This window comes from Colletotrichum spaethianum, assembly GCF_022836535.1.
Source record: "Colletotrichum spaethianum MAFF 239500 DNA, contig42, whole genome shotgun sequence".
Lineage (NCBI taxonomy): Eukaryota > Fungi > Ascomycota > Sordariomycetes > Glomerellales > Glomerellaceae > Colletotrichum > Colletotrichum spaethianum.
In genome coordinates this window covers 254,668-274,100 of record NW_026054812.1, presented here as the reverse complement: position 1 = coordinate 274,100, position 19,433 = coordinate 254,668, and the positions used below count along the sequence as shown (strand labels likewise).

The window sequence follows — 19,433 nt, the reverse complement described above, 5'->3', positions numbered from 1 at the left end:
GCCCTCTCATTTGCTCCTTGTCAGCTCTCGATAGCCGATCGCCTTGTAGATCACCCTCCCTAGGTCCCCTATTGTGGAGGATACACGCGGCACCGCACCTTCCAACCATCTCGACGCCATACACGCCTACAGAGCTTGAGCATGTTCTCGAAGTGAATTGTACGCGTCCTGCGTCAACTCTATTTCAGCCTGTTGCGGATCATCCGCCTCCATGAAGTTATGGTACCTTGCTCCACCACCTCGCTGATGCTTCGGACAAATCCGAGGCTTGTATTCGCACTCGCACATAGGCTCCCCTTCACCACTATCCAATCGATAACGCATGTGCTCCTTTAGAGAATCCCACGATGTATGGGTCTCTGTGTCACCTGAGGAAACCGCCTCGTCGAAGAAAGCCCTGGCGACTTGGAGCCTCTCTGATGAAGCGGCGCCGAACCCTTCTATCTTCCCAAGCTCGAGGTTGGCGTATGAGCGGAGAAAATTCATGGTTCGAAGAACCTCCGTCGTTTGAGCCTCTGTCTGCCACGGGCCCATTTCAGTGTTCCACGCCTGGAGACGGTTGAGCCTCTCGGATGCTTCCTCGAAATCTCTCCGCTCGAGTGCTGCGACTACTTCGCCTCGCATTCTCGAGAAAGCCGCCAATCTCCAAAAAACCTTGACGCCCTGGTCGGGCGCTTGGTTTGCCGCTGCTGATTTCTTGGGCCACAGGATACCCCGTGCTAGACCCGGCAGAACCTTCCTTGCCTCGGTATCGAATCTCTGATACGGCCGTGATCCTGCCCTATCAAGTTCCTCCATCAACTCGGTACGCAGCTGAGAGATCCTATCGCTGTGCTGGCTCTCAGAGTTGGGATCGCCTGCTTGCGGACGAGGTTTCCATGACCATTTGGCAGCTTCAGCCTTGGCCTCAAGCTGAATCTGCAGGTCTTTGACGTGCTTCTCCAGGTTCCTGACCTGTTCATCCCTTTCTTCTTTGGCTTTGCCGAGAGCTTCGACTTTCTCTGTGGTAGTTGCTAGCCGTTCTTCCAAAGCCCTGTTCTGAGCCTCGAGTTCACCCAGTTCAACCTCCTTTCTCTTCAGTCTGTCGTTCAAATCCTGTATGCTGTTGTCCGCTGTTTGCAAAGCGTCCATATCTCGCTTCTCAGTTTCGCTCCTCAGGTCTTCAAGCTGCTTCTGGCAGTCTTGGATCTGTTCTTTGAGCCGGTCGCTCTCTGCCTGCATCTGCTGTTGGATGGTCCTTGCAAGTTCGAGTTCTTTGTTTGCGTGCGCTTCCAGGCCTTGTTGCGTCTGGGTTGTCAAGCTGTCAATTTGCGCTTCCAGAGACTGAATCAGGCGCCTCTGGCGAGCATTCTCGTCGAGAAAACGCAGGCGGTCTTCTTTCTTGCAGTCGACTTGCTCGAGTTGGTTGCTGATCTGCGACCCAATGTCATAAACCGTGTTGGCTAGTCGTCTGACGAACCGGGCCAGCGGTTGGAGCTCGGTCAGGACGTTTTCCAGCGATCCACCGGTCTGCCAGAAATGGAGAGACGTCTCGAGGACGTTTGCCTGGTCGTAGGCCCGCCGGCCATGCATCTCCAGCATCGACAGGATGAACTGCAGTGCTTGGCGTAGATCTGTGCGGACGATCTGTTGGTAGTCGTCGATGTGTTCAAACGCCGTTTCTGTGTCCTTATCCTGGATCGATTTGATAGTCTCCTTGAGCTTTTCCACCTCAGCCGACTGGGCCCGGTTCACGCGACGACTCTCATCGAGATCTTTCTGCTTGGCCTGGAGCTCTCGTTCCAGCATCTGACAACGCGTGCATGATCCTCTCGGCCTCATCAATTCCACCTCTTGCCATGGATTCGAGAAGTTTGGCCGCGGCTCGGGGGCATGCTGTCCCGCTCGCATGGGAAAGGGGGACGCAGGCGGGTGGGCAGGGACTTGTGAAGGGTCTACCGAGCCAGGGGCAACAAAGTTTTCCGGGCTTCTATTCTCAGAACCTCCCGCCTGAGGGCGATCCGATGGAACCAACATCGGATCGTGCGGCACGGGTCGTATTTCTTGGCTGTCCAGCATCTGAGGCGAGAGAAACACGGGGACCGAGGGCTCGGGGAGGTCCTCGGCGACCTGGTCCATCGTGAGGGCGTATCTGTCGCGCAACTGCAGCCGGCGAGTGGCGGCCTCTAGAAACTTGGCTGTGGTTGCCCGGCGTACCTCCTCTTCGACGTTGACCTCCTCGTTTAAGAATCTTGCGTAGTCCAATACTCGCTGGTTGGTGCTCTGGAACAACTCTGGGTCTACAGCCTTCTCTTTCCTCTTGCGCATGTAGTCGGTGGTGTCCCTACTATTCTTTTCCAACTCATCGTAGACCAACCCCAGCTGGCCCAAATCCTCCTTCAGGACCTCGCCCTGACGCCCAATAGTATCTTCGATGTCCTGCCGGTTGCGCAAGAGGCTGGTGAACCTGTGGGATAGGGGGTCCCAGTGCCTGGCGTCCAGGTTGCAGTTGTGCCTCACCTCCGGCGGGGCTCGGAAGTCGTCAGAATTGGCCGTCACAAAGTTGTACTGCCTTTTCACCGCGGCGTCCATCCGCTGCCACGAGTCCCGCATCCTCTCCATCTTGGTATTCTCATCCGCCGCGTCGATCTCGTCCTGCAACGTGTAGCAGTCCCGCTGGAATCGGAGCCGCAGCCGCGCCTCCTCCTGCGCCGACGTGAACATGAGCCGGCACACCTGGTGGAGGATGCGGTTCACAAAGGGCACCTTGACCCACGTCCGGCCCTGCATCCACTCCAGCAACGCCGATATCATGCCGTCATTGGCCGTCTCAAGGTCGAATAGGGCGTAGTAGGCGTCGTCGGACATGCTCTCCCCCGTCGCGGCCTCGAAGTCGAGCTTGCGGCGCCGCGCGGCTTCGTCGCGGGTGTAGTCCGGGTAGCGGTAGCGTGTCGAGAGGAACGTCTGAGTGGCCTCGGAGGTGGCGTCGAAGGCGGCGTTGTAGGCTTCGATGATTCTTGCGTGTTCGGCGGTACCACCGAGGAGGACTTGAGGTGCGATGAAGAGGTGTGTACGCCAGGGGGTGCCAGGGGCCGGGGCGCGGACGCGGTGGTGGTCAAAACCGGTGCCGACGCGGGGTGGCTCGACGTTGTAGGCCTGAGGGGCGGAGATGGAACGGAAGGGTTGGTGGCTTTGGGTTGGGGTTGCTGTCTGTGATGACAAGGTTTGGTATTGTTGTTGGGGTAGAGAAATGGGAGGGTATGTCGGGTTGGACCTGAGGGGTTCTGGGGCGTATTCTGGCGATCTCCAGAGTTTGAACTTCACCGGTCTGGTAGGAATCGGAGTCTGGATGGTAATGGTTGATTGAGCTTCGGCCAGGCTCGGCAAAGGATCCTCAGTCAGATGTTCTTGACTTTTCTGGGTGCCTTGTGTTTCTTCGGCAGCCTGACTTTGCCCCTGAGCCTGTAGAGAGGCTGGGCTATCTGCAGCATCTGCTGGAGCGGACTTCTCCTCGTCCGACTCATCGTCGGGGATATGCCATCTAGATCTCACATTTCTCTCACGGCGGGCTACCTCCCTCGGAGTCAAGGCCCCAGACGCAGAGATGGGTGTGGTCGGGCTGACCGGCAACGAAGCCGATACTAGGTCCGGCCTCCTTGCTAGTGCTGAGGGAAGAGTGTCGCGGTCGTCCGTCGTGGCGGTGTTGAGGGTGTCTATCGAAATCCGCGGCAAGTTGCTCGTTCTTCTCGGGGCTGCGGTGAAGTTGGGTTGAGTTGCTGGGATCGTAGCTTCTGGAGCGTGCGGTATGGGTGGAAGGGGTCTCAAGTTGGAATCGAGGCCTATTTTTGGAATGGTCTGAGAGATGAGGTCAGAGACCTTTACCAAGCCCATGTCTTCTTGACCAAGGATCAAACCAGTGTCTTCCGGCGAAGAGTCTTGGTGTCTTTTTCGCGACTCTTCTTTGTGAAGCTCGGGCTTCGCAGCTCCAACCCCTGGGCCGTGGTTGAGGTCCAGGGGGCTGATTGCCTCGGCACCGGCGCCGATAATGGGAACTTCGGTATGTACCCGCCTCTGTAAACCTTTCCTTTCCCCTTCCGTCTGTCGGAAAGGCGCGGCAATGTCGTCTGCTAAGGCGGACTGTAGAGGGTTTGCACCGCCGGGGGGAACCAAGCCCTATAGTTGTCTATCTGAGACGCAATCGACCGTTGCGGTCCGCCATCCACATTTTCATTTGGGTATGCTTGTTGTGGTAAGCTTGCAGTGCTTCTGTTGGCTATGGAGGCAGCTTTCTCCTGCGTCGTCCCTTCGCGGGCCGTGGAGTTTGTAGTCTGGTTCTCGGCAGGCGCCGAGGTGGGTTCGGCGGTGTTATCGGGAACGTTTGTGGTTTTGGGCCCAGAGGTGGAAGCGAAATCTTCGGCAGAGTTGGAAGGGTCATAAAGATCTTGAATGTTGCCGCTTGTTTGACTGACATCGTCCCCGCCGGTGGGGTTTGTCTTGTTGTCGTTCTCGGACATGATATCGCACGAATACTGGAAGTTACATACAGATAGATGAGGAGCTTTGATCGAGCCATATAGAAGCCACAGCTTAAGAATAGAAAGGGCATGTAAGCACGGAAAGGAACCAAAGAAAGATTCCGCGAGAATTGGACATGCTGGGCTTCCACGGTCATATCAAGATCCAGGGCGAGAGACACAAGTTTCAATGGCTTCTTCCAGAAGCACCACCGTCACGTTTTCAGCTATCAACGTTGCATAGACAGTTATAGAAGTCTACAAAAGCTCAAAGGCTTCTGGTGTTCATGCTTTTTTTTTTGGATAAAGTAGATAGCGAGATGATGGTTGTGGTAACCCATCCCGGGGGTTGATTTGACAAAGAATTCCAAGGCAGGGATGCTAGACAATCAACGCATGGAGTCAGTTTCGATTCATCAATTGCGTCCCTTTCATACATTACTCTTTCGCCTATATTTGGTAACATGACCCATAATCGTAACAACCTCAGTAACAACCTCAAGCATGGTCTCGTCTCAAAGGCTCATGCCGTCGGCGACCTGCAGATAAATTTGCCGCGTACTGTCCGTAAGTCAGGCAAGCTCTCTCGGCTGCCAATGACCTCACCGTTACCATTCAAGATGAGATACATCTCACCAGAGCTCTCGTCCGATTGGGCTCCCTCATCATCGTCGTGGCGGTGGAAGATACGAGGAACCCTCCGCTGATCTGAAAACCGCACCGCCTTCGACCCTTCCTTGCCTTCCTTGTCTTTCCTGGCCTCCCTCACAGAGTTGAAATATGCCTGTCTCAACCTCTCTTCCCGCTCATTTTCGAACCTAATCATCTCGAGACAATATTTCGTCAAGCCCCGGATGTCCGTGCCTGAGAATCCTTGCCCTCTCACACTCGCAGCGCGGACGTAGGCGGCATGCGCGGCGCGCCAGCGACCCCAGGCGCGCAGGACATGGCCGCGGTAGAGGTGCGCCCGGGGCTCGAGATCGAAGCGGTGGAAATGCGACGCCGTCGCGAGGGCTTTGTCCGCAAAGTTCAGTGCCTGGTGCAGCGTCAAGACGGAGAGAGGCGTCTGCAGCAGGGCGAAGGTGCGGAGGAGGAGGGCGTTCACGGTCTGAGTGATGACGACGGCGTCGGGTCGAGAGGAGGTACTCATGAGGAGCGGGCTTGATGTTTGGCGTTTGGGCGGTCGTGTTCCCCAAAGATCGATCTTGCTATGTTTGCGCGTCTTGACGAAAACGGCGATGTGTTGGATTTCCTGTGCCACGGGTGGCGCTGGGTATATCCCCCCTCTCCCTTTTCTTTTTTGTGGCAGTTTTATTTTGGACAAGCCCGAGTGCACGACCCAAGGGAGGACCTGTGTCGCCGATGGTAGGTGAGCTTCCTGTCTATCCGTCCGGACTACAAGGCTGTGCTGTTATCGAATCGACAAAGCATTGGTACTGGGATATTCTGGCGTTGAAGCGAGGGCTCTGGTTAGAGGTTAGCTTCATTCAAACAAAGGGAGAAGGGCTCTCTCTTGGCAAACCTTCTCAGCTCGTGGTAACTGCACAGGCGCATAACGGTTTATGGATGAATCAATGGAGTGGAAGCTTCGACTTGGAATTTATTGAAGCCTGCTCTCCTGGCCGGCAGATGAGTGACGCAAGTAGGGCGGGAGGTGGAATCAAAATCCAATATATTGGTACGGATCGGCAGAGTCCGCATCCGTCAACGATGCTCACTACTGAGACCAGCCGATGGCAAGGACCCAGTGCAGCCAGAAGAACTGTGTTGCAGGGCACAAGATGGCTGGGTGACGAAGTCGTTCAGGACGGCTCCGTTGGTTCTCCAATTCGCTTGGTTAGCGCGAGCGCCGTCAACATAAAACGAACCGTTCATCTCCATCGCTCTCGATTTGAGGCCGATACATATTCATAAGCCGGTTTTGGCGAGATGGCATGCACCGTCACATAAGACGGGTGCGAATGCCCTGTCTCGCAAGGGAAAACCCGGACGCGGGGATGGCGAGGAATGCAGAGACCATTTTCGGTAGACGTGTGAGCTTTGAGCAATTGCATTTGTACCGCCTGCTAATTGCCCGACTCTCGGCAGGAGTTGTTTCGTCGGCTATTGTATAAGACAAGCATTCTTCGGTATTCGCCGTGGGGCTATGCTTGGAGATCATCCGGCGGGTGGCATTATGCTAAACTTTGCATATCGACGAAAGTGTCAACTGGTCTGCAGGGTTCATTTTCCAGCTTTGAAAAAGCATCAACAATTCTAGATTCGCTTGCTGCGGGTTCGAAGAACACGGCCGAACCGCTCGCTACTTTGTTATTGTTGGCGTCGGAAACACACTGCTCCAGCATCCTAGAACAGCAGGTGTCGCTAGACAACATTCCCCTCAGACATCCGTCGTACGCGGGATCCGTCTCGGCCTCGCTTTCGCCATATGCGAGGCCGTCGAACTATCATGATGACGCCGAGAACAATGGAGGCCTTATCGTGCGGAGAATTACTCCCAGTTGGTATCGAGTCGGTGGCGGTCGGTGGATAGAGGCCACACACAGTTGAGAAACCTGCAAGCCCTTGAATTTCAGCCTTGAGCTTGTGGCTACGAAGCTCGCTGCAAGTGTGGCCAATGTGAGCATCTGTAACTTTCCGACAACGAAAGAAGCTCCTATATCCGGGCTTGATGCTTTTGTCCATGGATTAGTGGCGTTCGGCAAGTAGTGTGGTCTATCCAGGCCATCAAACCACTCGCCGTGCCGTCGAAGGCTAGACCTTATCTTCATCGCCCGGTTTTGGAGGCAAACGTCAGCGAATCCGAGAGTTTCTTGCAATTTTCCTTGGCGTGTGGCTAATCAGGCGCCAAGTGAGCCCATGATTTTTGACGTTTTTGTGTCCCACGTGGTTGGTATCAATTGAAGGTTGATGGCCTCAGCACTCATAATTACTGGCCGACCCCAGAATCATCGCCATAGATCTTGGCTTACGAATCCATGACTGGCAATACTCTCGAACCGTTCGAAGCACAAGAAGACTTTCGTCAACCGGTCGTCGTGTCAACATGGAGTCGTTGTTGTACCATCCAGGTTCTGCTGGACACCACATCTTCAACCTGAATCTGGCCTTGATCATCGTGTCGACGATATTGATATCTCTCCGCCTTTTTGTACGGAAGGTCATGGTAAAGGCGCTAGGATGGGATGACTTAATTGCAACAGTAGCCTGGGTAGGTCGTCGTATCTTCTCTAGGAACCTGCCGCGACATAATAACACAAGCACCAGGCACTCAGTGTAACGCTCTCGGCCTTGGAAATGGATGCAACCAATTATGGAACAGGGGCCCAGATGGAGGATGTACCCCGAGATACGCTGCTCCATTTCTTCAATGTCAGCAGACCCCTTCGCTCAACATTCGGAGTTCGCAAGTTGACATACCGCAACAGAGGCTTTCCATCATGAAACTCATCTATCTCCTTGCCTCCGGAGCAGTGCGATTGGCAATACTGGCATTTCTGCCGCGCCTAAGCAAAAACAGTACGAACCCGTCGAATCCAAACATGTCTCTGTGCTGATTTTCCGCTGCCAGAGGTGTACACGTGGAACATATATGGCCTCAGCAGCATCGTCATAATTGTTAGTCTTACAGGTTTCTTCTTTTTGTTGACAGAATGCTCGCAAATTCCGTAAGTAGCCCTCTCTCGCGAATCGATTTGCCGCTGACGCAGAGGCTCAGTGATTACTTCAACTTTGGTGCTTCCTGGAGACAATGCAAAGACAGGAGAGAGGAGGGCGCGATGATGCGTGCCCATGCCAGCATCTGTGTTTTTGTCGACTGTATGCTGGTGGCTCTTCCTCTCTGGGTCGTCACGAACTACGTCAAAATGGGCGTCAAGGCGATTCAGATCTTGCTCGTCTTCTCGTTAGGCATCTTCGCTGTCGTCACTGGCATCGTTCGGCTCTACATCATTACTACAACAAACTTTAGTGAGAACACGTAAGTACCACTGGCTTTGGCGACGGCTGCTCGAGGTTTCTGGAGGGCTGGGTTACTGACACCATGCAGAACGTACAAGATGTTGTCTGTCGCAGCATGGACTGATGCCGAGCTCCACGTCGGCCTTTGGGTAGGTTGCTTTCCAGCGCTGCAGCCATTGCTCAGACACGCGTCGTTCCTGTTGGGACTGCGAAGCCAGCTTGGAAGCACCGCCCAAATCAGTAAGAGGGATGCAACTGTCTCTACGGACACGTGCAACAGAAAGAGTTTCATGAACCGGTGGTCGCGCAGCTCAGGCTACTCTCGGAGTGAGCGTACGGGCAATCAACCGAGAGCTGGAGACGAACAACATGCTGATGCCGAGGGAGTCCAAACCGAAGGCGTTGTTGAGATGGTAGATTTGGAGAAAGGAAGAGACAATGGGCGCGTTCAGAGGCCAAAAGAAATCTTGGTCGCTGTCCAACTTAGCGACAGGCTAAATTCAACAGAGGAGCCGGAGGCGAGTGGCCAAAGACAAGAAGCCTGAGGAAAAGGTAAGGGGGATACTAGACCAAACTCAGGTATTCCGGGTGTGAGACACATATCTTCAAGTCTGTCATTCTGGTATATATACCCTTGGGGCCGGATGGGTATGTGATGGAGCTTTGTTGTCGCTGCTGGTTGAGAGAATGTACAGTGTCATGTCATCGAGTCGGACACGGCCCAGAGGGTCGACAGTGCACGGATCAACCGCCCCGACAGATTTGACCACATGAAATTTCGCCTCAGTTCAAGCCAAGGGCAATCAATGCTTGACATCATTCTCTGCCTTCTTCTTCGGCCCATGTCGTTTTCAGTGTGATCCGAATGGTTTTATACAATCAAAAGTGCATGGAAAAGTTACCAGATTCGAGTAACTGCGGAAGAGCACATACGATCATATTCTTGTCTAGTGCCCCATATTTCACTTTGGATATCAAACCCCTCCGTCCTGCCCATCAAATCGGGTTGACTATCTCACGATGGCGTCGTTCTCGAGTCTTCGATATCCTTCGCGATTTGAGCCCAGCAATATTGGAGCACTTTGGACCGCCATCTTCTACGGTGTTCCCCTGGCGAACGTCGCCGTTCATCTCGCATGGCTGCTGGCCCTCCACCCCGTCTTCTCTCCGCTCCCTATCAATCGCAAGCGCCTTTCCAGCTTCTTGCATCGATACTTCATGCTCAACCCAAGCGACCCTCGCCTACTCACCTTGTTCACCTCAGCCTTTAGTCACATTCAGCCACTGCACCTTTTCGTCAACATGTCGACATACAAGACATATGTGGAATCCTTCTATTTACTAGGCGTCTCGCCTATCCGGTTTATCCTACTCGCACTGGGTAGCGGTCTCACCGCCAGCCTTGCCCATCTGCACAATGCTAGGTACCGACGCGGGGCCAAGGGCATCGTGGAAAGGACTGCCGTCGGAGCTAGCGGTGTACTGGCCGGCCTTGGCACAGCGTTGGCATGCATGTTTCCCACCCTAAAGGTTCGCCTCTCTGGAACGAACCAGGTGCTGCCGTTGCGCGTCGTCGCCCTGGGCATGTTCGCCGTGGACGCCTACTGCTTAAGCACCGCCCGAGAAACTGGGATAGGGCACGCCGGACACCTTGGAGGTGCCCTTTTTGGTTTAGCATACTTCCTGTGGAGGAACGCCACGGGAGCTTGGAGTTTATGAAACTATCGACGACTCAATAAGCAGGAGCCATGGGAATCCACCCACATAGAGATCAACTCTGACCGCCCAAGGTATATGCAAGAAAAGAAGATCCCAATCCAAGAACAAAAACAAAGAGTCCGACCCAAGAATTGACAAACGCCACGCTACCGCGAGAAGGAGAGGCTGTACGTTGTGTACCCACCCATCAGCATTGGCTTCCGGCCCGATCTGGGCCACTGCCCCGTCTGTCTACCACAACTCTTCGCTATTCACCATGGGCTTTCCATTCGACCTGGTACTGTGGCGGTTCGGGTTCGCCGACTGCTGCTGCGTCTTGTGGAAGGTTGGGCTGAGCTTGTGTGTCGAGCCGATGGGGCTCAGCTTGTGCGTTGAGGCGATGGGGCTCGGGTAAGTCACCGATCTCTCGCCAGGACTGGTAGCAACTTTGCTTGCCATCGTGGACTGTCTCAACGGGACGGGCCCAACACCGACAGGCGACATCTTCTTGTCCGGGAATCGCGAAGCAGTGAACCCCGGCTGGCGAGGCCCCTTGTGTTCGTCCCAAAGCGCAGTGGGCGATACAAGAGGCGACGGAGCCGCCGGACGACGGGACCGAAACGACGCAGAACGGAAACGTGGAGAGGTCAGGTTCCACGCCCGACCAAATGCGGCACCGGGATGGTATACGCACAAGACCGAGGACACCAGCAGTGGCAAAGCACTGCCAATGACCAGGGATGCGGCTTCAGAACGTTGAAGAGGGCTGTCGAGACCGTTCCAAAACTCGACGAGACGGTAGATGGTGTGCCCAACCAGGACAACAGCAATTACGGGTATCACTTGGTGGAATCGTAAGTTCAACGTTCGATGCAGTTGGGAGCCTGTCAACTCACTCTTGATAAAGTTCCTGAACCGCTGTGCTTGGTATACGGCAATATGCTTCGGGTCTGGGATCTTTTGGGTAAACCAGAGAAACAGGCCCACGAAGAGCAACAGTGCTAGGATCTGAACACCCAGAGCTGCAAGTAGGATGGATGATGTCTACAAACATTGGTTAACGCTGTGGGTTCTCGACAGTAAAGTGACGGACTCTTACCTGAACGCCACCGAGCCCAAAGACGACAGACACGATACCGGCGATCTCCAGCGCAACAACAAGCGCAAGGGCAAATGTGAGGAAGAGGACGGCGGCCCTTGGTCGGGTGAAACCAATCCCGAGGCCGTATAGAGCGATGACGTGAGGTAGGATTTGACAGATGGCCGCCGCGATCAGGGTCGGGCCCAGTATGGCGCCGAAAAGCCAGAGGAAGAAGGAGGTGGAACTGGCTGCATGTTCCCGAAGCCTCAGCCTTCCGGCGAAGCCCAAGACCTCCAAAAGAAGGCCGGTCACCAGAGTTGACGCGAATAGAGGCGTCCTGAAACGGAAGCCTTGCCAGAGGGATAAGGGCACCAGCAGTGCAAAGGCCACCAGAAAGATGGCACTGCCGATTACCGAAGGCGAGTAGGAAGTAAAGCCCCCCGGGTAGGGGCACGTGTGGTCTCCGCAGTCGCCTGTCATTGTGCTCATGTTTCACTTGACAGGCGACAGTAACTGTCGCGTCGCTTCACCATCGGTTGGCTGGGCATGCCGGGAGAGGGAGCGGGAGAGGAAGAAGCGCGCCGGGCGTGGAGGATATATACACGCGGCAGAAGCCCCCGGTGAGTAATGGGTCAAGCATTTTCATTTTCCAGCAGACTGGTTTGCATACCACCGGCGGTTGAATTGGCATACGGACGATTGTGGGCGGCGGCATGGACAATGGAGCAGAGCGATCCGACCGGGATGAGAGGTTCACGCAGGACCAGGCCGGGGTCGATCCAAACGGGCACACCCTCAGCTTTCCGCGGTGCCATCCGTAGTGGATACATCCACTACGGAAGAGACGTTGTACCAACGACAACTTTCTTCAGTCGACCTCGTAGCCGAATAGCCTCACCGGGCCTGTTGTTCTCTGACCAACAGCACAGCGATGACGATGCTTGGAAGACACCTGGCATTACTGTAAGACGAAAATCAGCAGGGCTGAGTGGCTTTTGGATGAAGCCTCAACTGCCGCGGAGGAAGCATCATCTAGTGGACGCCTGCCCAACAAGCCATCAGGCAGGCAGGCAAGCACGCAGGTAGGCTGGCAAACAAACAAATGTGTGCGGGCGTTGCTGATGGGGTGTGAGGGCGAAGCCGTCCCGGCGGAACGGTTCGTTGGTGCAACAGTCGAAATGTTTGCAGATCCGGCCCCTCTTCAGCAGCAGCTCTGAGCCAATGGTCCAGGGCCGGTTGGCGGTTGCGGCCTGTTTATCCACGGATGGCGCAGATGAGGAGGTTACATTGGGGGGTCATCCAGTGAGCCCATGTTGGTCAATGATGGCCGGTGAGCAAGGGGGCTCGTCCAATGGAGGCCGCGGCCGTTGCTCCCATCTGCCTTACAGCTTGGCTGAGGAGGGGGTCAAGATTTTTGGCCATCAGCCAGTCTTTGAGGTCGACGCTGCTACGCCGCACAACATTTTGAGCCTGTGGGCAAGTTGGGGGTTGGGGGTAAACCCCGACGTGGCCCCAAGAGCGGGGGAGTTTGGCAACGGCGACCTCTCATTTGCGAAAGGGCAAATACGCGTGAGGGGGCCAGACCGTCCTTGACATCAGAGTCCGGTTACGAGCTTCCTGTCTCGAGTTTGACGGCTCTGAGGTTGTCAGCTCCGGCGCGCCGGCCAACAGGGAGCAGCAAACCCGCCGCGATAAGGCGGGAGGAGGCGAGGGGAAAGAGAGCAGGCAGATCGTCAGGACCCGATGGCCGACGCACCCGTGATTTCCGCTCCTGCCATGGCAGGTGCAGTGCAACAAACTGTGTACGCACGCACGCACCGCACAGCAGACACTGCAGGCTGCATGATGCGGCCGCCCTTGCACCTCGACGAGAAGGAGATGAGCCTGGCATCGGGTGGCTAGCCGGTGGATGGAAAGTTGGATATTGGGAGGGTGGGGAAGGGAGGGAAGTCTGTGACCATGTCCAGATCCCGACGCGGGCGGGATTGACAAACTTTCAGGGCGCAACTTGCATAGCTTTCTGCACCAAGCTCCAACAGGCTTGCCCCCATCCGAACCCTGGTCGTGTCGTCCGGACGCGGATCGCACGGACAGAAAGAGGAGAGAAAGGATCATGAAGAAGAAGAAGAAGCTCTGGCCCATGCACGGTGGATTGCGCGGGCGGGACACATCCGTCCACTAATCACTAGCGGCCGCCCGCGGTCGGTGGACCCCTCGGCCGAGAGACCCCCGATCGCGCTAAGCCGTTCCCGGCCGCGGCCCTGCGTGACGTCAAAAGCCGGGCGCTTAAACATGCTTGGCAAACGCTTCTCATTGCTCACCACCAGTGCGCGTTTCTTCCTTCGCTTCCGCAGGACCACATGCACCGGCGACCGCTACTCCACACCACTCTCCCACGTTAAAGAAAGTCTTAGCCATCTTGTCTTGCCAGCCGAGAGAGCGAGAGAGGGAGAGCCGTTGACAGGGTTACCCGTCACATCCAGCCAACGCGGAGAAAAGAGGAGACACAAACAAAGAGAGAGAGAGAGAGAGAGCACACAGGAAAACCTGCCTTCGCCCACACCCCCGAGTTGGGTATCAGTCCGCCTTGTTGACTCCTCCTCGTCGTCAGCGCTCCCTCCCATGCCATGAGTAGCGCATGCCTGACGAGGTGCCGCCCTCGCGCGCCCTCCCCCGGGCTAATTCGTGCGCCAACCGCGCCTCCTCGCTTGCTTCGCCCTCTCGCGTCGTCGGGCAGCAGCCGGTGCATCTCGGCCTCGCCCTTGCGGTCGAAGCACCACGACGGCGACCCAAGGTTCAGAGACCTGGGCAAACAGATATCCGATGAATATGCCGTGGTCAGAGAACACTATGGTACCATCCCTCCCCCTCCCCCACCCGGCCCCCTTCCCTTTTTCTTGCTGTGCCCTCTGTGCCTCCCAACCCCCTACACCTCATCCCCCAACACGAGTGATCCACCCGCACACGCACACGCACACACTGACACTTGGACAGAGACGCCAAAGTACCCCATCGTCCTCGCCCACGGGCTAATGGGCTTCGCCGAGCTTCGCCTGGGCGCCTACGTCCCGCCAATCCACTACTGGCGCGGCATCTCGGAGTCGCTGAGCACGCTTTCGGGCCCGTCCAACATCATCACGACCTCCGTGCCGCCCTCGGGCTCCATCGAGGAGCGCGCCGCCAAGCTGGGCGCCGACATCGCCGCCAAGGCCGGCGGCCGCGCCGTCAACATTGTCGCGCACTCCATGGGCGGCCTCGACGCGCGCTACATGATCTCCCACCTCAAGCCCGCCAACGTCAAGGTCATGAGCCTCGTCACCGTCGCCACGCCGCACCGCGGCAGCGCGTTCGCCGACTTTCTGCTCGACGAGCGCGGGCCCGTCAAGCTCGCGAACCTGTACGGCCTCATCGAGCGCGCCGGGCTGGGCACGCAGGCGTTTGGGCAGCTGACGCAGAAGTACATGGAGGACGAGTTCAACCCGCGCACGCCCGACAGCGACGAGGTGCGGTACTTTAGCTACGGGGCGTGCACGGACCGGCCGCCGCTGCTGAGCCCGTTCCGGCAGAGCCACCGGATCCTGGAGGAGGCCGAGGGGGCCAACGACGGGCTGGTGAGCGTCGCGAGCAGTCGCTGGGGGAAGTATCAGGGCACGCTGCTGGACGTGAGCCACCTGGATCTGATCAACTGGTCCAACAGGCTGAAGTGGACGCTCAGGAAGGTGTGGATGGGGCAGACGAGGACGTTCAACGCCGTCGCGTTCTACCTGGACATTGCGGACATGTTGGCCAAGGAGGGGTTGTAAGGGGAGTTGATGGAGGGTGGGTGTGCCGTGTGTAAACTACATGGGATCGGATATACGAGATCGCGCTGAAAAGGGGGTACAGTGCAACTAGACATTGTGTAAGAATACGAGCGCATAACATGGCAGGCTCGAGCGAGACGGCCTGGAACATGGACAATCAATTTCCTTGGAAACACCACCAGTCTCCGTGCTGTGAGTAGGGAGAGGTCCAGAAGGTGCGCCGTGGAGGAGCAGGCGCCGATCATCCCACGCACGCACGCCCGGTGCCCAACGCAGACTCAGTCTGTTGGTTGAATTTACCCTTGGCCGAAACCATGCCGAGTTCTCCGCTCGCCTCGGACCGCCCTTTTCTGCTGTGAAGAATCGTGTTTGGTGGCATCCCTGTCCCGTTCATGCTGATTTCGTCGGAAATCAGCAGTGTCTTCCCCTCTCAATTGTCCGTGTCTGTAGAGGACATGGGCCGGGCCCCGATCTGACTGGGAGACATTGCGTTTAGGAAGTTCAAAAGCTCATCACATCTTCTGCATCGAACGAACCAATGACACAGCGCCGAAAATGCATGGCCACGGCTCTATTAGACGGGAATAAGCTTCGCCCCTTTTCTCACAACAGCAGACGGCACAGGTGGCCGGGTAGTTTAACAGGAACCGAAAGGTCCCTCATCGCTGGAAAGCGACGGGAAACGACCTGCTCGAATCTCACTTTTCATCTTTCCCATTGTTCTGCCATAGACTTAATCCATGCAGTCGACTCTAGGCATCGGGGCTCGACCCAGTTCCCCCCTTCTCGTCTCATCTCCTCGCCCCCTGCCATGTGAATCTGCCATGCGAACACCGCGAACCCATGCAGTGTCTTGAGCCTTGAACTCCGCTCGTCGGTCTTTTTCTTCGTTTGTTCGTACCCTGCAGATAGCCTCCTTCCAAGGAAAGGGCATGCATGACGAGAGGTGGAACCCCGCGAGGACGGAGACGTAAAGACGTCACACCAGACACAACGCGGGTTTCATTCTTCCTAAGTCGTGTTCTGCCAGAGCGATGCAGGGAGGCTTGTTTGCTCCCAGATTCGAACGGAGTTGGGAATGCAGCGCATGTTTATTGCTTTCGAGCCCGGCCCCAGGGCGAACAAGTTAAGCAGATCCAAACGACAAGGGGCGGGGACCAGTGCGAGATGCCGCGTGCTGTGCAGGGCGGAAACGAACGGTTCGCAAGACGAAGAGAAGCCGTATGCTGAGGAGCTTGACCCGAAGACACAGGGGGCCTTGGATGGCGGGTAGTGTGCACGCCATTTTATGAAGCTGTTTATCTATTCCCTTTCGCCGTAAGGCTCATCTCAACTCGAGATCCATGGGCGTGCGAACGAACAGGCATAGCTAGAACCTGGCCAGGGCCACATCACGTCACCTGCCTCCAGGCCATTTGGAGAAGCCATGCCCATCGTCTCAAGACGGGGTATTCTAAGGTTACCTCATTCACATGGGCACCGACGAGAAACGCCCATCACAGACAACAATATAAACACCCATCAATTAAACATGGTATAATATACGCAAGACCTCAGCCGCCCCCCTCAGCCGGGCCACGCGACAGTCCCTCCCAACTTGATATCCGTCTCCCGGCTTTGCTGACGTCTAGTTAAATTTTGCAGACGGGTCATACCAGCATTACTTCATTACATGCCATCAATCCATGCAAACCAATCTATGAAATCACGCCGCAACTCCCTTTCAGTCTCACTCATCCTAGGCCCCCTGCCTTTCACACACAATCCTAACCCATCGCTCTCAAATCACACACCCGTCTAACTCTTCTCTGGGATCTGACTCGGCGCGTTCTCGTTCGTCACACCGCTATACGCCGGCCTCTCCTCGGGCGCCGACGCGTCCGCGGCCATGGCCTCGTCGTAGCTCGGCGGCGCCTCGTCGAAGCCCGCAGCCCCTGGCGTGCCGATCTGCGGCGGATATAGCGGGTCATACTGCGGCGCCTGCGATCCCGGTCCCGCCGCCGCCGGTGGCCGTTGCTGTCCAGGACGATACTGCTGCGTCGGCGTCACGGGCGCGGACTGCGCCGTCCGTGGGGGCAACCTCGGCGGCACGCTCAGCGTCGCGGCGCCGGGCCTGTTGGCCTGCGCCGCCAAGGCCTCCAGCAGCTGCGGCGGCGGCGCGACGCCCGAGTAGATCTGGACTTTGGAGAAGTGCAACGGCAAAAAGATGGTCTGCGCCGCCGGGTTCTCTTTCGACGAGCTCAGGAACCCGCGCGGGCTGGGCGGTTTCCCCCAGCACAGCCCCAGCTGGATGTCGAGCTCGTAGTGGCGCTGGAGGTTGCACGCGACAAAGGATGGGGCGACGGTGTTGGGCAGCGGGATGTTCCGCCACAGGTCGTCCGGGATGACGGACTCGAGCGAGAGGTCCTCCGAGGCCGGGTCCTTGAGGATGGGCACGCTGAGCCCCGTCTGCGTGACGACGACCCACTTGCTCACCTCGGTGTTGAACAGGTCGTGGCACCGCACGTGCGTCTTGCCGACGAGCTCGATCTGGATCGAGGTCAGGAAGACCTGCTCATGCGAGGGGATGAGCTTCTTGGCAATGAGCCGCAGCGGCAGGGGCTGGTTGCAGGTGAGGATGGGCGGGTGCGGAAGGCGCGCCGAGAGCTCGATGGACGGCGGTACGGCGCCGGAGTCGGCAGTGGTGCTCTCGTCCTTGCTTGAGCTGAAGAGGGAGGACTTCTTCTTGTACAAACCCTGCGCACGCGGCTTGAAGGTAAAGGGTCGCCGGGCGAAGGCTTCCTGTGTTGTTTTGGGCGGCCGAGGAGGCTCAATGGGCATGAACTTGAAGCCGATCTGGTACCGCCAGTTCTCCTTCAGGAACCCGGGTCGCTGGATCGTCACCTTGAGGTAGTACCGGACCTCGGCCTGGCGGGGGAACCCGGTAAAGGACGGCGGCAGGGTCTTGGTGACGTGCTGGAGGAACAGCTGCTTGCTCCCGTCCATGACCCTGGCACCGCCGAGGCCGAAAGGCCCGATCCCGGCGCCGAAGCCCCCCATGCCGCCGATGCCCCCGATCTTGGACATGGCGACGGGGTCGCTGCAGGCATTGTTGATGGGCAGCTTGAAGGTGAAGGGGAACTCGTGCTGGCCGCCCTGGATCATGTAGCTCTGGGCGAAGCTCGAGCTACCGCCGCCGAGGTCCTCCTCGTAGGTCGGGAAGACCTGGGCGACGCGGTAGAGGATCTTGTGGTTCTCGCTGGCGATGCTCCCGGGGCCGCCGCCGGGTCGCGGGGCGCGATCGTCGTAGCCCTGGGGTAGGCCGAGAGCCGTCTTGGACTCGCCCTCGAGCTTGACGACGATGCCGCCAATCTGCTCGGGCCGGCTCAGGTGCAGCACGACGCGGCCGGTGACGGAGTCGAGATTGGTGTAGAACTCGGGCGCATTGTCGAGCGCTATCCTGATCGACATGGTTGCGTCGTGGTGTTTCCGCTCAGTCCACTTTTCTTTTGGGGATTCGTCCTTACCGGTGGGTGATGAGTCGTGGTGCCGGAGGTGCGGGTGTGTGGTAATACCATGTGCGTTTTTGCTTGTGTCGGACCCTGTCTCTCCCAGGTGGTTGTCGGTCAGACGCCGGCGAGGGACGGGCGCATCAGACGTCACTAACAGCTTCAACCTCACTTGAACGAGCGTAGCGGTACCGCACCGTGCGAGCCACGAGTTGCAATGAGGGGCAACAGACGAAGTGGGGTGGGTGTTTTTTTCTTCTTGGAGAGGTGCGCTTGGTGTGTGTGTGTGTGTGTGTGTGTGTGTGTGTGTGTGTTGTGTAAAGCAAAGGTAGCCAAGACCAAGAATGAAGGAGGGGAAAGTTTTCAATTCAATTCATCAAAGCCCTCGGAATTTTTTGGAAATGAGGGTCGTTCGGATGAGTAGGGAAGGGAGGGGGGAAAGAGCCAGAACCTGCGTCGGCCGTCGTCGCCGTGAAACAGGCCAAAAGTCCGGTCTCTCTCTCTTTGCTTCTCCCGCGGACGTGATGTTGACCTGATTGTCGAGAGGCGACGTAGACGCGTGGCTGAGCCCCTCTCCAAGCCTCGTTGTTAGAGCTGACTTTCTGTGGTGCGGAGCCGAGACCGAGAGACGCGAGCTCGATGCCTCGGGCCGCCAAGCTACCGCCAACCGTGCCTGCTATGTAGCAAACAGAGGGGAGAAAGGCAAGAATCAGGATTGTAAGTCAGGTAGATAGATATCCCGTTAGGTGAGGTGAAGGGAATTAAAATGTGGTACGCGTGTGACGGAATGAAGCTCTGGCAGGGTTGATGTCATTGGCGTTTGGCCCAATCACCATCCATCCACTCACTGTCTTGGTGTTCCTTGCTTGTCACCACTTTCTTGGGCCTGTCTCCTGACATTGCCGGCACA

At 56.9% G+C, this 19,433-nt stretch overlaps 7 protein-coding genes across 7 annotated transcripts; 3 read left to right on the top strand and 4 right to left on the bottom strand.

The window, feature by feature from the left end:
• Window positions 1-126: 126 nt before the first annotated feature.
• ColSpa_11129 (uncharacterized protein) lies at window positions 127-4,493 on the bottom strand (the record flags this gene model as incomplete). The annotated part of the gene is given in 2 exon segments (XM_049277341.1): window positions 127-4,116; window positions 4,134-4,493. The coding sequence occupies 2 exon segments, from the start codon at window positions 4,491-4,493 to the stop codon at window positions 127-129; spliced, it is 4,350 nt and encodes a 1,449-aa protein (XP_049133298.1).
• Window positions 4,494-5,016: 523 nt separating this feature from the next.
• Window positions 5,017-5,643, bottom strand: ColSpa_11128 (uncharacterized protein; the record flags this gene model as incomplete). Its single annotated transcript, XM_049277340.1, has 1 exon — window positions 5,017-5,643. The coding sequence occupies one exon, from the start codon at window positions 5,641-5,643 to the stop codon at window positions 5,017-5,019; it is 627 nt and encodes a 208-aa protein (XP_049133297.1).
• Window positions 5,644-8,146: 2,503 nt separating this feature from the next.
• On the top strand, window positions 8,147-8,476 carry ColSpa_11127 (uncharacterized protein; the record flags this gene model as incomplete). The annotated part of the gene is made up of 2 exons (XM_049277339.1): window positions 8,147-8,161; window positions 8,204-8,476. 2 exons carry the CDS (start codon window positions 8,147-8,149, stop codon window positions 8,474-8,476), a joined length of 288 nt encoding a protein of 95 aa, XP_049133296.1.
• Window positions 8,477-9,473: 997 nt separating this feature from the next.
• ColSpa_11126 (uncharacterized protein) lies at window positions 9,474-10,172 on the top strand (the record flags this gene model as incomplete). The annotated part of the gene is made up of 1 exon (XM_049277338.1): window positions 9,474-10,172. The coding sequence occupies one exon, from the start codon at window positions 9,474-9,476 to the stop codon at window positions 10,170-10,172; it is 699 nt and encodes a 232-aa protein (XP_049133295.1).
• A 231-nt stretch (window positions 10,173-10,403) lies between these two features.
• On the bottom strand, window positions 10,404-11,712 carry ColSpa_11125 (uncharacterized protein; the record flags this gene model as incomplete). Its single annotated transcript, XM_049277337.1, has 2 exons — window positions 10,404-11,195; window positions 11,251-11,712. 2 exons carry the CDS (start codon window positions 11,710-11,712, stop codon window positions 10,404-10,406), a joined length of 1,254 nt encoding a protein of 417 aa, XP_049133294.1.
• A 2,552-nt stretch (window positions 11,713-14,264) lies between these two features.
• Window positions 14,265-15,035, top strand: ColSpa_11124 (lipase 2; the record flags this gene model as incomplete). The annotated part of the gene is made up of 1 exon (XM_049277336.1): window positions 14,265-15,035. One exon carries the CDS (start codon window positions 14,265-14,267, stop codon window positions 15,033-15,035), a length of 771 nt encoding a protein of 256 aa, XP_049133293.1.
• Window positions 15,036-16,832: 1,797 nt separating this feature from the next.
• ColSpa_11123 (arrestin-related trafficking adapter 10) lies at window positions 16,833-18,485 on the bottom strand (the record flags this gene model as incomplete). Its single annotated transcript, XM_049277335.1, has 1 exon — window positions 16,833-18,485. The coding sequence occupies one exon, from the start codon at window positions 18,483-18,485 to the stop codon at window positions 16,833-16,835; it is 1,653 nt and encodes a 550-aa protein (XP_049133292.1).
• Between the last annotated feature and the right edge of the window lie 948 nt (window positions 18,486-19,433).